At 56.5% G+C, this 12,939-nt stretch overlaps 7 protein-coding genes across 7 annotated transcripts; 3 read left to right on the top strand and 4 right to left on the bottom strand.

Moving 5' to 3' along the window:
* Positions 1-157: 157 nt before the first annotated feature.
* F5Z01DRAFT_705593 (nuclear protein Es2-domain-containing protein) lies at positions 158-4,044 on the bottom strand (the record flags this gene model as incomplete). The annotated part of the gene is made up of 2 exons (XM_046266437.1): positions 2,598-4,044; positions 158-2,253 (listed from the first exon to the last, which is right to left on the bottom strand). Coding segments are annotated over exons 1-2 (3,414 nt in total), but the record flags the coding sequence as incomplete, so codon positions are not given.
* On the top strand, positions 4,027-6,817 carry F5Z01DRAFT_652568 (Metallo-dependent phosphatase-like protein). Its single transcript, XM_046263289.1, has 5 exons — positions 4,027-4,574; positions 4,653-4,733; positions 4,795-5,474; positions 5,527-6,059; positions 6,112-6,817. Exons 1-5 carry the CDS (start codon positions 4,434-4,436, stop codon positions 6,360-6,362), a joined length of 1,686 nt encoding a protein of 561 aa, XP_046119178.1. The 5' UTR covers positions 4,027-4,433; the 3' UTR covers positions 6,363-6,817.
* On the bottom strand, positions 6,482-6,667 carry F5Z01DRAFT_607035 (uncharacterized protein; the record flags this gene model as incomplete). The annotated part of the gene is made up of 1 exon (XM_046260773.1): positions 6,482-6,667. A coding segment is annotated over one exon (186 nt), but the record flags the coding sequence as incomplete, so codon positions are not given.
* Positions 6,818-7,636, top strand: F5Z01DRAFT_652564 (transcription elongation protein Spt4). Its single transcript, XM_046263288.1, has 3 exons — positions 6,818-7,094; positions 7,160-7,413; positions 7,471-7,636. The coding sequence occupies exons 1-3, from the start codon at positions 7,014-7,016 to the stop codon at positions 7,502-7,504; spliced, it is 369 nt and encodes a 122-aa protein (XP_046119177.1). The 5' UTR covers positions 6,818-7,013; the 3' UTR covers positions 7,505-7,636.
* On the bottom strand, positions 7,637-8,876 carry F5Z01DRAFT_652562 (domain of Kin17 curved DNA-binding protein-domain-containing protein). Its single transcript, XM_046263287.1, has one exon. It carries the CDS (start codon positions 8,705-8,707, stop codon positions 7,700-7,702), a length of 1,008 nt encoding a protein of 335 aa, XP_046119176.1. The 5' UTR covers positions 8,708-8,876; the 3' UTR covers positions 7,637-7,699.
* Positions 8,877-8,990: 114 nt separating this feature from the next.
* On the top strand, positions 8,991-10,521 carry F5Z01DRAFT_652560 (cell cycle control protein cwf16). The gene is made up of 3 exons (XM_046263286.1): positions 8,991-9,327; positions 9,383-9,430; positions 9,503-10,521. Exons 1-3 carry the CDS (start codon positions 9,197-9,199, stop codon positions 10,218-10,220), a joined length of 897 nt encoding a protein of 298 aa, XP_046119175.1. The 5' UTR covers positions 8,991-9,196; the 3' UTR covers positions 10,221-10,521.
* F5Z01DRAFT_673202 (uncharacterized protein) lies at positions 10,353-11,015 on the bottom strand (the record flags this gene model as incomplete). The annotated part of the gene is made up of 2 exons (XM_046264912.1): positions 10,353-10,365; positions 10,795-11,015. The coding sequence occupies 2 exons, from the start codon at positions 11,013-11,015 to the stop codon at positions 10,353-10,355; spliced, it is 234 nt and encodes a 77-aa protein (XP_046119174.1).
* Positions 11,016-12,939: the final 1,924 nt, after the last annotated feature.

Below are 12,939 nucleotides of genomic sequence, written 5' to 3'. Positions count from 1 at the left end.
TAATGAATCATGAACATACAGGATGGCGCCATCTATCCTTTTCCCTTATCTAGTGCTGTATACATGTGTTGATACATATGATACTGATACAATAGTAAGCTTGCTAGTTCTTCACGTAGCCTGACTTGGCCACGGCGTTTGCAAACATCTCTCGCGCGGGCACCTTGCTGCCCATGCGGGAGCAGAGCAAAAAAGCTCCACTGAGCTTCCTGTGGAGGCTGTACGTCTCTTCTGGCGGCGGAGCCAAGCGCTCGCGGAGCATGACGGGGATCAGGGCCTTGACGCGCTCTGTGATGGTCTGGTCCTGGAAATCGTACACCTCTGGCGCGGTGTCGAGGAACGGCTCGGCCAACGTCAGGATGGACTGCGTGTGCGCGTCGAGCATGGCCTTGCTTTCGTGGCCGGTGAGGTAGCCCAGGCTCTCCGAGAGCGTCTTGACGGTCGCCTTGTCCGACCGCGCGGCCGCCGCGAGGAGCTGGACGTACTCCGCGACGAACTCTTCCGGGTACTCGCGCGAGGCGCCAAAGTCCAGGAGGACCAGCCGGTCGAGGTCGGCGTTGTACAGAAAGTTGGTCCAGTTGGGGTCGGTCTGCATGAACTTGAACTCGGTGATCTCGCGCAGGCAGAGGCGCATGATGGACGATCCGATCCAATCCCGCTGCTGCTGGGTAAATGTCTTGACGCGGGTCACTGTGACGCCCTCCATGAAATCCATGGTGAGGACCTGCTTGCCGGATGCCTCCGGATACACGTCCGGAACGAGGAAGACGTCGTCGTCGTTGCTTAGAAGCTTCTTGTAGCGCTGAGCGCACGCAGCCTCGCGCTCATAGTCGCACTCCCACCCCAGCTCGACTCGAGCATTGTCAATGGTTTTGTTGAGGTAGAGGCCCTTGGGCAGTAGCGTCGTGGCGTTGAGCAGGATCCCCAAGTTGTCGAGATCTGAGTTGATGGAGTCTGCGACGCCGGGGAACTGAATCTTGACGGCGACCTTTTTTCCATTCTTCTTCAACACGCCTTTGTGCACTTGACCAATCGAAGCCGCCGCCATGGGCTTCTCGTCAAACTCACTGAACAGATCCCTCCAGTCGGCACCCAGGTTGGCGGTCAGGACCTTGTCCCGTTGCCATGCAGGCATGTAGTCGGCCCTGTCCTGCACGCGCTGGAGCACTTCCTGCAGAGGCGCGGGCAGCATCTTGGAGTCTTGAAAGCTCATAATCTGCCCGAGCTTCAGGGCAGCACCTCGCATGCGCGACAGCTTGGCCACCAGCCTCTCCATATTGTTCCCGCTGAGGAGCACGGAGCCTGACCCGCCACCGCCAAATGCCCTGCTCACACTTTCGGTGATGGCGCCACCCAGCATGCCTGTCGCGAGGCCGCCGTAGTTCCACATACGGCTCAGACGACTCGAGGGGACTTTTGATTCCCGAAGCTGGTAGGAAGGTGTAGCTGCAGAGCTGGCGCCGGTGAGGTCCTTGGCCAGATCGATGATATCCTCGTCCGCATTCTTGGCTTGCAACTGAGCCACTGGGTCGGCGTCTGGATGCGCACTTTTAATTGCGTCCGCATCTTTTGGAACTGATTCCGTCGGCTGCACGATGGGTTGGCTCTCTGCTTCCTTTGCGTGTGCTTGTGCAGGGCTCTGCGAGGCATTCGCACTGGCAGCAGTCGTTGATTCTTCAGGCTCCAAGTGCTCCTCAAGCGGCGGCGCAGGCTTCCAGTGTCTCAGAGGGTGTTCTTTCGGGGGTCCCTCACTCGGTTTCGAAGGTCGCTTCATACGTGGTCCAGCGGCACCTTGCTTGCGCAACGACTCGAGCACCTGCGAGCCCCGGCTGGTGTGGAAAATGTTCACGTCGACGCCATCAGGGGTATTTACCGCCTGCTGGGCGTTCCTAATCTCGGCCGCTCTCTGACTCGCTTGGGCGTACGTAGATGGTTCACTCGAGGCGTCGGTTGGCGTGGCATCCGCTTGCCAGTCTTGCGCTTTCGTATTCGCGTCCTGCCGCACGCTGCCATCAAGCGTCACGCCACTCGCGTCGCGGGGCTCATCTTGTTCTTCTTGTCGCAATGACTGCTGGAAGCCCCCGACAGCTTTATTCCGCAATGCCTGTGCTGCGCTCGAGCTGCGGGTGTACCCGTCGAGCTGTCGTGATCGGAGGGCGATGTGCTTGGACGCAACTGAGCGTGACGCCCTGAGAACGGCCGCAAGGTCGATGGCAACTTCGACGAACCTCATGAGGGCTAGCTTTCCTCCTGCTCGAGGGCGCGCATGTAGGTCGTGACCTGTCTACTCCGTAGGTTGGGTCGGTGTCTATGATGCAAGGTCATGATGGATGGCGTATGCCGTGTGGGTCTGGGTCTTTTTTTCGATGTCGCGAGTGACAACGCCCAAATCCGGATCCCGCTTGTATTACGCAGTGAATTTGCCTGGCATCTCGAGGCGTCGATGGCGCATTAACACGCTGTCTCTTCGCCTGGTTGTGTCATATCATATAATCAGGGTAATCATGTCTATCTGCTCGTTTGAATGTAACCAAATACTCCGCTCCTTATCCCCTGCTGGCCCCAAGATCACTCGCGTTTAGATGCCCGAGAGACACTGCGGAGCAATGAGCCTCTGGGCTTCATCGGAGTCGACTGCCCAAACGAGCCACCCGACGACCTGCCACTGGGCGTCCCGATCCTGCTCCATAACCGTTGCGCAGCTGGGGTGAGATTTCCCTTGACGCTCGGGCTGCTGGGAAACTTGGGAACCGGCGTGTTGTCGACGCGGCCCGTCAGGCCATTGTGGGAGGCTGATTTCTTGGAATTCGAGATGCGTTCGACCATGCGGTCTCGAAGGGACTCTCTCTTTCCAATTTCTTGTACCTTGAAGGGATTGTTGGTATCTCCCGGGCCAAGATTGATCACAGGTGCGGGTGTTGCAGTCTCTGGCCCATCGTCCTCGTCGTCGACAAAGGCATAGCCATTGACTCTGGGCGTCTCTCCGCCAGCCACACTCGAGTCCTGATCCCGGGCCCGCGGTCGTCCAGCCACGGCGTCTCTGATTGATGAGGCGGTTGGTGATGGCGGTCGCTTGGGTACATGTGGCTCTGGCATCCGCGTGTTCTCGCGAACAATCGTGCCGTCCGACCTCCCACGAGATGAAGAACTTTCCTCTGCTGGAGTTGCACCAGCTCTCGTCTCAACACCATCTGGTACATACATAAAGTTGTTCCGTGGCGCCGCGAGCCAGCTGTCTGGGCGAGCGGGCCGGTCATCGTTGTCTTTGATAGCCAGCCGATCCCGCTTCATGTACCCATCATCCAGTAGGCGCCCTTCTGAAGCCAGTCGATCTTGAACCTCTTTTTGCTTAATCATTTGCTTGGAGGGCAACTTATTGCCTCGCCAGAGCCAGGCGTATTTGTCTGCTCGTTTTTGGTTCTGTTTGTCAATGAGTTTGTAGAAGCTCTCATTGTCCTCGCTCGTATATGTTTGCTGGAATTTGGATAGGCTCATCTGCATGTCCAGGCGAGGGCGCGCACTCAGCGATGGTGCGGTGGCCTCGGAAGCTGGCGTGTCTCCCACGAATGTTGTGGGTGTGCGGCCCCCGTCAAGTCCACGTCGTGGAAAAGTCGGCAATGTGCCTGAGCCGCGTCCTGGAGTCAAAACTTGCTCCAGCCTCCTGCCTGCGCTTGATATCCATGCTTGATCCTTTGAGTCCAAGGCGTCCAAGTACTCCTGCTTCGTCTCGGTTTCCAAAAGTCCGGGGAAATAGTCTCTGGCAATGATATGAGACAGTGCCTCTGTATATGAGTCCTCGTCCAGCACCTTTTTGGGCCGCTTGATTTTCTTCACTTGAGGCGGAGGCGGCATGAGAGCCATCTCAGCGGATCTTTTGCGCACGAGCGCATTTGAGGGCTGTTGCGCCTGATCCATGGTGAAATGTTGTGTTTCCTGGCGGCCGTAATGGCCTCAAATATGTGGCGAGCAGTGTCGATGTAGTTAACACCGTTGGCTGCTGATGATGATGGACAGCTTGCCTGCTCATCAGAGGCTGTTACTGGGAACGTCAAGCGGATATGCATCAAACGAGGCTCGGGGTGCACGCGCCACCCTCCGGCATGTCGCTGCCGCTAGTACAGTGGGTGTAGGCAGGCACAGCGCACGCTCGCTCACCCAAACGGTGCCAAACCGAGGGAACTTGTGAGCAGCACCCCGCCATTCTTCGATAAAACTCCGATCCAAGATTCGATATCTGCTGTTCTTCTACCGCCACGACTCCCACCCTCCTTGTTCTACCCGTGTATTTGTCTCGCACTATTGCGGTTGCTGTAGATTCGACGCCCCCAATTTGCACGACCGCCCAATTTTGCCCGCAGCATCTCGCCACTACCGACAAGACGACACACGACCCCTCCTCTTGTACGAGCTGACGCGCGACGCTGTAGTCGATCATGGCAAAAACAGCCGTCGACCTCAAGAATGAGGGCAACAAGGCTTTCGCGGCGGGCGACTGGCCGACCGCCGTCGACTTGTACACACAGGCCATCGAGCTCGACGATTCACAGCCTACGTTCTACTCAAATCGAGCGCAGGTTGGTACACCCATGGGTCGGCTGCTTGGTCACCCAGCTGTCTTGTGATAGGCCTTGTAGCTGACCAAAAATTGCAAGGCACATATCAAATCCGAAGCCTTTGGCTACGCCATCGCGGACGCCACCAAGGCGATAGAGCTCGACCCCAATATGCTCAAGGTGCGTTGACAGAATACCGGGAATGCCAACGACACATGGTTCGAGTGCTGACAGCTTGGAGGCGCACTTTCGACGAGGTCTTGCTCGCGCTGCGATTCTGAAACCAAAGGAAGCCGTAGCCGACTTCAAACGATGCGTCGAGCTCAACCCCCAAAGCACTGACGCCCGACTCAAACTGGAAGAATGCAAAAAGATTGTGCGCCAGCTGGCCTTCTTCGCCGCCATTGAGGTCGGCGACCAGCCCTCGGCGGCTGAGGGTCTGGACCTGGACAACATGGCTGTCGACGAGGGCTACGACGGTGCCCGTCTGGGCAAGGAGATGACGCAGGAATTCATTGATGACATGACCGAACGCTTCAAGCAGGGCAAGAAGTTGCATCGCAAATACGTATACCAGATCATCCTCGCCGTCAAACAGATTGTCTACGAGGAGGCGACCATGGTCGAGATGAAGATCCCTTCGGATGTCGAGCTGACGGTCTGTGGCGACACACACGGCCAATACTTTGATCTGATGGAGTTGTTCCGACGCAACGGAAGCCCGAGCGACAAGCACTGGTACCTGTTCAACGGTGACTTTGTGGACCGCGGCTCATGGTCAACGGAAATCGCCCTGCTGCTATATGCGTACAAGTGGCTACGCCCGCACGGCTTCTTCCTGAACCGCGGCAACCACGAAACAGACGATATGAACAGGGTGTACGGTTTCGAGGGCGAGTGCAAGGCCAAGTACAACGAGAGGTACGCAAAGTCAATCTGCTGCGACCCCATGGCCCACCGCTAATAAGTACAGGACATTCAAGCTCTTCTCGGAAAGTTTCTCCGCCTTGCCTCTGGCCACCCTTATTGGCAAAAAGTACCTCGTCCTCCACGGTGGTCTTTTCTCCGACGACAATGTCACATTAGACGACATTCGCAAGCTCAACCGACACAACCAGCGCCAGCCTGGACAGTCCGGCCTGATGATGGAGATGCTCTGGACAGATCCGCAAGAGGAGAAGGGCCGCGGTCCCAGCAAGCGAGGTGTCGGCATGCAGTTCGGTCCCGACATCACAGCCAAGTTCTGCGAGAAGAACGGGTTGGAGGCAGTCATCCGCAGTCACGAAGTGCGCATGGACGGGTACGAGGTGCAGCACGGCGGTCGTTGTATTACTGGTATGTCCATACAAGCCACACGGGAGTCGATTGCTAACACGGTCAGTCTTCTCGGCGCCCAAGTACTGCGACTCGACGGAGAACAGGGGTGCTTACATCAACATCGGCCCCGACTACAAGCTCAAATACGAGCAATTCGATGCCGTGCCGCATCCGGACATCAAGCCCATGGTAAGCTCCCTTTTGCCGCAGCACATCGTGCCCAGTACTGACCAGAACCCAGGCATACGCCCAGAATTCTCTTCTTTCGTCGCTTATGTAGTAGGCTTGGAGGATGTGCTCGTGGGCAGAAATCGCATAACGCATGGTCAGGCGTCAGGACACGGTATATCGGAGGAGTTTGCAAATATAAGCGCGCAGATACCCCGTGTAGATCGTAGAATCATTAGATCAAGGGCTGGACAGGACCTTGGGAATTTTATTTGGATTCCGTGTGTCGGTGGCAACACTTATGATTTCCATATACGCTCCTGACCATCGCCGCCCACCATGGTGCCTAGCCAGTCGGACGCCTGTTTAAGTCGGAGCACGCGTCTCTGTCCATTCTCGACGAGACCTGCCCATGCGGTGATGGCTGCCGCGAAGGTGCTCAAGTCCTCGCGTGGCACCCTGACCCAGCACTGTGATCCGCTTGTCTTCAAGATGTCCACGGGTATCGCCTGGCCGGAGAGACCGAATGACTGACGCAAGGCCGCGGTGCAGTATGACTTGACCTGCAGATCGTCCAGCTCCAGTGGCTCTGCCGACTCGGTAACAAGCTCCATGTGGGCATATGACCAAGGCGCATTCTTGACGGTGCACGTCAGGATCTCATGCGACTTTTCCAGGCCGGCCTTGGAGAAGGACACTTCCCCTTGTTGCGTCATGTTTGAAGATCCTAATCGTCGCAGGACGGGTCGAGCTGGAGGCAGGCAACTCAGTAGAGGTTGTGTGGGTGGAGGGAACTTGGGGTGAAAGTTTCGAGATGCAGCAAAGACTCGCATAAATGCATAACCTTGACTTGGAGCGAACAAAGGCTCACCGCGCGCCTCACCAACGTCTATTTCACACTCACCACGACACCAAACCTTGCTTCACCGGGAAATTCTGTCCTCCAAGGCATCGTTTTCATCAACGAGAACCACCATGGCGTCAGCATTTGTCGCGCCCGGCCAGCAACGCTACCTGCGCGCCTGCATGGTATGCTCCATCGTCCAGACCTACGCGGTACGCTATGATGCCCTCGTCCAACCTACCTTGAAAGCTCGGTTCATCTAACAGTGTGCATGCAGCGCTTCCGAGATGGCGGGTGCCCCAACTGCGAGGAGTTTCTCCGTCTCCAGGGCTCGCAGGACCAGATTGAGAGCTGCACCTCGCAGGTTTTCGAGGGTGTGATCACGCTCGCGGATCCCACGAAAAGCTGGGTCGCCAAGTGGCAGCGACTGGACAAGTACGTCGCCGGCATGTATGCCATCAAGGTCAGCGGGCAGTTGCCGGACGAAGTGAGGAGTACCCTGGAAGAGGAGTATAGGATACCGTATATCCCGTGAGTGCTTTCAACCCCGAGAGACACCGCGCCAAGAGACATGCTAACAGTGAGCAGACGAGACGGCAGTGAGGCGGAGATTGATCAATAAAATGAAGAGTACCGACTGTACAGTATCACGGCGACAGGCGTTGGACGGAGCTGGGAAAGAACTCTTTTTATTTACATCATCACTTGACTACAACAGCTGAGCAACGAATGGTATTTGGATGAACGCTCTATTACGACCCTTGTATCCCTGTGTGAAGCCACATTGTCCTTAACGCCTGCGCATGAGAATACCCTCCTATGATGACCTTTGCTTCTTGGGCGCAGGCATGCTGAACCCTCCAGACCCTCTTGAGCGTTTCCGTTCCATCTCCTCCTTCATTATCCGCTCTGCCTCGCTCATCTTCTTGGGCTGGTCGATGAAACCGCCCTTTTTGCCCCCGGACAGAGCATTCTTCTTTGCTTGCGCAAACACATTCTTAGTTTGTGGCTTCCCTCCCATTTTCATCGACACGCCGCCGAATCCTGCAGGTTTAGCCGGCGCCTTTTCCTCCTCCTGCTGTGGTAGTTCAGGTTCTTTCGGGGCCGCATCCTGGCCGGATGCTTCTGGCGTGTGTTCTTCGACTGTGGGGTTGCTGGACTCTGTCTTGGGGGTCGACTTTGCGCCGCCACCAAAGGAGAGTGTAATCTTCTCGCCCTCTTGTCTCTTGAGCTCGCGCTCGGCAGCATCGCGCTCCTCGTCCTTGTCGTGTCGCGCATTGGCCTGCGCCCTCTTGATCTGCTCGCGGATCATGCGTTGCTCGACCTCCTCGTTGCCCTGATCCTCCGCCTCCTTCCTCTTGAGCGCGTTTCGTCTGCGTAGCGCTTCGGGTGAGTTGTCGATCCAGGCAATGTGGATGCCCTTCTCGTTCTCCTCGACACGACAAATGCCCTCTCTACCCAGATGTTTCGCAAACTCGGTCAAGCTCGGCCACTTTGTCGAGTTCATGTGCACGTGCTCCTTGTTCGCAATGTATTCCTGGTAGAACCTGTTGATCTGTACCTCCTTCTCGCCGTGTCCCGTCCGTAGGAGCGTCAGGAAGTCGCGCTGGAACTGGTTGCTGAAGTCGTTGATGAACTTGCGCGGATCCTCGCCGACGACGAGCATCTGGCGCACGTGTGACTCGGACTGCGTGTGCATCTTGAAGCCGTTCGCATCGCGGCATTGCTTCTCACACACCTGGCAGTACCATCGGAGGCGCTGCAGGCCCTTTGACTTGAGCTTGTTGCTCAGGTGTTTGGTCGAGCCAACCTCAGCCTTGGGCATGATGGCGGTGGATCGCGGATGTCGTGCAGTTGGTTGGTCGTGATGAGTGTCGTGTCTTTCGCGGAATTCTTGTTGAGCTTGGGTGGGACCTCAGGTTCAGAGGGGAGACGCAACAGAGCAGCAATGGATGAATAATTAGGTCGAGTTGGAGCGATCAGAGAGAATGGAGGCCGACAAACTTTGGATCCGCGGCCGTATGGGAGCGCGCTTGCATTTCGCGGGGCTTATCTTATCAGTGGACGGAGCCGTTCCGCGCCTCCATGGATTTTGTACCTCACGCATGACCTGCTTCACCTCCATCGTCTTCATCAAGCCTTCAACGCCGACGCCCATCGCCAGCCTCTCTGGCACGCGCACGCAAGTGAATAAGCGCGCATACAGCGTCCTTAACTTCTAGGCCACAGTTTCGCTTGGTCTACCAGACTCGACAGTCGAGCGCGTCCTCCTCCCCGTCTTCTCTGGTCGCGACAGCCCCCCGAGCCCGACAACATGTCTGAGCGAAAAGTACTGCAAAAGTACTACCCTCCCGACTTCGACCCAGCGGCTCTGGGTCGTCGTCGCGGGCCCAAGCAGTCAGGTCCAAAGGTACAGACTGTGCGCCTGATGGCGCCGTTCGCAATGTAGGTTGTCTCGTTCTCTTGAAGGCGCGCGACGAGCATGGCTAACTGATTCCAGGCGATGCACTTCATGTGGAGAATACATATACAAAGGGAGAAAGTTCAAGTAGGTACCTGATCTCATCAACGGCGGCGACGACGACCACGAAGATGGTGACCGTTTGCTAACACGTCGCAGCTCGAGGAAGGAAACGCCACCCGACGAGAAGTATCTCGGAATCCAGATCTTCCGATTCTACATTCGTTGCACCCGCTGCTCCGCAGAGATCATCTTCCGCACCGACCCCAAGATACACGACTACACCATGGTGAAGGGCGCCGTGCGGAACCACGAACCGTGGCGCAACCGCGAGGCGGAGGAAGAGTCCACAGACGAGCGCCTAGACCGCCTGGCACGTGAGGAGGCCGAGGAGGCGGGCGAGGAAGAGAAGAATGCCATGGCGGAGCTAGAGGCCAAGAATGAAGATGCGAAGCGTGAGATGGCGGCGGCCGATGCGTTGGACGAGATCCGCCAGCGCAATGCACGCATACACCGATCAGAGAAGGAGGGGATGGACTTTGCCGATACGATTGTCAGAGCGGAGGACGAGGAGAGGGAGCGTCTAGAGGCAGAGGATGAAGCTGCGGCCAAGGCAGCATTCGCGGCGCGCAGGGCACAGGTGGAGATTGATGAGGTGCCTGGGCATCTTGAGGCGACAAATGGTGCCTCATCTAGCAGCGCGCCCATACCTGGCTCAGATGAGGCGCTGATGCCTCCGCCCCCTGCGCCGGCGGCTGTTGTGAAGACGCCAGTTGAAGGTGCAGCAGCAACGGCACCGACCTTCAAGAGAGTTGTCAAGAAGAAGAAGGATCATTCAGCGATGCTGGGCATTAAGAAGAAGCCGTCGTTGGTGTAGTGTGGTCTATAGTTTACAAGCATGTCTTTCGCCGGGAGATTAAGCAGAATATCCCATTCATCATAAGTACTCCGTATTGGATTGCTGATTGCCTACCATCGGTCACTACCACCGAGTTTAGTCACGAAAGGTCTAAGTGCTGGTTCTGGTTAAAAAGTAGTTAGTTGAACAAGAAGTCTGTGGCCAAGTGCATTAACTAAATCGTTGTCGCAAGTATCACGAAGGTATTTGCCTTTCAATCACAGAAATGTTGTCACATGTTTCACTGTTTAAAAAATGTTTCTCCAGAAGATGACGTGGTATTCATCCGTAAATCTGAGGATATCGTATTGAAACTCCTAATGTAGAGATTTCGCTTATTCAAACTCCTAGGCCCCGTATGCATAGCCCATGATGCTTCCCAAGTTAAACCTGAACTCCTTGCATGTTCGTGATAGCGTTAAAAAAAAAAAAGGAATTCCCTGCTCGCTCAATGGCGACGCTGGGACCGGTTGCCAGAACCGGCGGCGGCGGCAACCTCGCCCGTTGTAGTGGTACACTCGTGTCGCTGTGAAGCGCAATCCGTCCGGCTTACTCGGATGGACTGGTGCCGTTCGTCATGGAACTGCGCCCGCTGCGAGCGCCGTGCTGCTGAGACGATGTCGAGGTCGACTGGCGACGCTCAGAGGGAAGGGCGCCCTGGGCCTCCATCTGTCGCTTGGTGTGCTCGTGCATGAAGCGGGAGTACGACGAGATGTCTGTGGGAGGAGAGGTGGAGGAAGGGATGTTCATGGCGAAGGTATCGGCGGAAGACATTGTTGTTGGTGGGGTAGTGAGACGATTGGTGGAATAGTGAGGAGCTTTTGGTGGTTGGAGAGGATTTTGAGAGGCTGTGCCGTGTAATAGCTTTTGGTTTCTATTGTATGGTGATGGTGGTGGTGGTTAATGATGAGCGATAGAGTTGACGGGGAGGATAACTCGGGGACTTTATAATGGAGATGGAGAGGACGAGCACCAGCGGGGACTGGACGGGTTGACGGACTGTAAGCAGGTAGCCTCCTGTCCTCACGCACTGGCACAAATTAGCTCGACGTAGGGATCGACGTAGCGGACTGCTTGTGGATGGTCGAGATGGCGTAACCTAGCAGGGTTTTGGCTGCACGTACGTCTTCGAAGCGTGTGTGGTGCAGGGAAGATTCAGGGTCCTTTGCCACCCCACCCCTCCATTTACGGCACCCACTTCCCACTAACAGCGCAGGAGACTGCACTGGACAGTGGACACCACAAACACTCGGACCGCATGATGTAGACATCCTGAGAAAACTGGAGGCTCTGACGGTGGACAATGACGAACTGGGAAAGACCCTGCTGATCGTGTGCGACGAGGGCCACTTGTTTGAGTGGGCGATATGACATGGTGGCACCTTGAACAACAATTGACCAGGCTGGTCATTGTTCGAAGGGGCCTTGGCGGACTTGTCGCGGTGAGTGAGAGTTCCAGTCTGCTTCTTTGCATCCTGTCTGACTGTCTGTGAGGCTTGCGCCGGCGTCGCAAGCGGCAGAGCACTGGACTGCAGTAGGCTGGGCTGGACCGCTGCTTTGAAACCCGCCCAACACGGAAAGATCGGCGCGGCCGCGCATGATGTCATTGGCTCACCTGCAGCCAAGCATCTCTTTCTCGCCCAGCCTTGACCCTGCAGCCGCGGAGCAATCCAGTCGTTGGGGCGCGACAGGTCACTGTTGCGATTGCCAGCGACCTGGACTCCTGCTCAGTGAATTTTTCTAAACTGTTCATTTGTGCAGAACTATTGGTCAAACAAAAAGGGGTCCAGTTGATTTGGGGAGAACAGCACTGAACCGGCGCCGGACAGCCTTCAAAGCCCAGAACCCAAGTTCCTGCCCCACACGCCCAATCTCTGCTCCCCCTAGGCGCCTTTTCCGTGCACTGCAAGTAAGATTACGGCGGCACGGCGTCGCGGGCTGACTGCCTACAGGCCTAGAAGACCCGCTGGGCCGCTCTTGGCGGGCTTCCAAGATGCCAAAAGCCAAGGTCAGGCGAGCAAATCCCATGTTTATGACACGCACCAGGTGACATTCCCATCATGCCCGTCGACTCGAGGCCGTCCCATCCCCTCTCCTCGTTCCCCTCCCCAAAAGTCACGCATTAGCTTGTAGACGCGTGGAATTCCTTCGCTCCTTGTTTGAACAAAATATTTTTCGTGGACACGACAACGACCTCGGAACTTTGCTTCGAGTTTCACTTCGACAACAAGCGCCGACGCGCCTCGCGCCGACCCCCCCTCGAGCGCGCTCCAGTCCAGTCCCCCAGCAAATGGACGCAGACATGACATCAGTTAAAAACGGAGCCGTCCATTTCAGCACGCCGGCTGCCCAGAACGGTGACCTCACCTGCCCACCCGTTTGTCGCACAAGCAGAAACGCTCCGCGCAACGGGCGCCATTCTCGACAACCTCGAAACGGACGAGACCACAAAAGAAAAAAAAAAGAGGCTCCTGAGATTAACGTAGCTCGCTAATGGGCGTAGGCAGTCAGTCACCGTCCCAATCAGCCAGTGGTGTGGACGGAGGAGCCCTTGCGGGCGGTGACTTCACCCGCCGCCACCGATGATGTCAGCAAGCACCCCTAGACCAACCCCAAAGCGGTCACCGTTTTGGTGCGTCTGCCGCCGACGTCTGTTATGCCGTCACACGTCCACCAAGGGGGCGAGAAGATCCTCGTT

Source organism: Emericellopsis atlantica, assembly GCF_019669845.1.
Source record: "Emericellopsis atlantica unplaced genomic scaffold F5Z01scaffold_10, whole genome shotgun sequence".
NCBI lineage: Eukaryota > Fungi > Ascomycota > Sordariomycetes > Hypocreales > Bionectriaceae > Emericellopsis > Emericellopsis atlantica.
The sequence above is the reverse complement of the archived record's forward strand: the minus strand, read 5'-3'. Positions and strand labels throughout refer to the sequence as shown.

Excerpts from the sequence above, each read along its gene's own strand:
- F5Z01DRAFT_652568 (XM_046263289.1), top strand. The coding sequence starts at position 4,434 with ATGGCAAAAACAGCCGTCGACCTCAAGAATGAGGGCAACAAGGCTTTC. Across the intron at positions 4,575-4,652 it reads TCTACTCAAATCGAGCGCAG|GCACATATCAAATCCGAAGC; the intron begins GTTGGTACACCC and ends AAAAATTGCAAG. Across the intron at positions 6,060-6,111 it reads ATCCGGACATCAAGCCCATG|GCATACGCCCAGAATTCTCT; the intron begins GTAAGCTCCCTT and ends ACCAGAACCCAG.
- F5Z01DRAFT_652564 (XM_046263288.1), top strand. The coding sequence starts at position 7,014 with ATGGCGTCAGCATTTGTCGCGCCCGGCCAGCAACGCTACCTGCGCGCC. Across the intron at positions 7,095-7,159 it reads CCATCGTCCAGACCTACGCG|CGCTTCCGAGATGGCGGGTG; the intron begins GTACGCTATGAT and ends GTGTGCATGCAG. Across the intron at positions 7,414-7,470 it reads TATAGGATACCGTATATCCC|ACGAGACGGCAGTGAGGCGG; the intron begins GTGAGTGCTTTC and ends AACAGTGAGCAG.
- F5Z01DRAFT_652562 (XM_046263287.1), bottom strand. The coding sequence starts at position 8,707 with ATGCCCAAGGCTGAGGTTGGCTCGACCAAACACCTGAGCAACAAGCTC.
- F5Z01DRAFT_652560 (XM_046263286.1), top strand. The coding sequence starts at position 9,197 with ATGTCTGAGCGAAAAGTACTGCAAAAGTACTACCCTCCCGACTTCGAC. Across the intron at positions 9,328-9,382 it reads CTGATGGCGCCGTTCGCAAT|GCGATGCACTTCATGTGGAG; the intron begins GTAGGTTGTCTC and ends AACTGATTCCAG. Across the intron at positions 9,431-9,502 it reads TACAAAGGGAGAAAGTTCAA|CTCGAGGAAGGAAACGCCAC; the intron begins GTAGGTACCTGA and ends AACACGTCGCAG.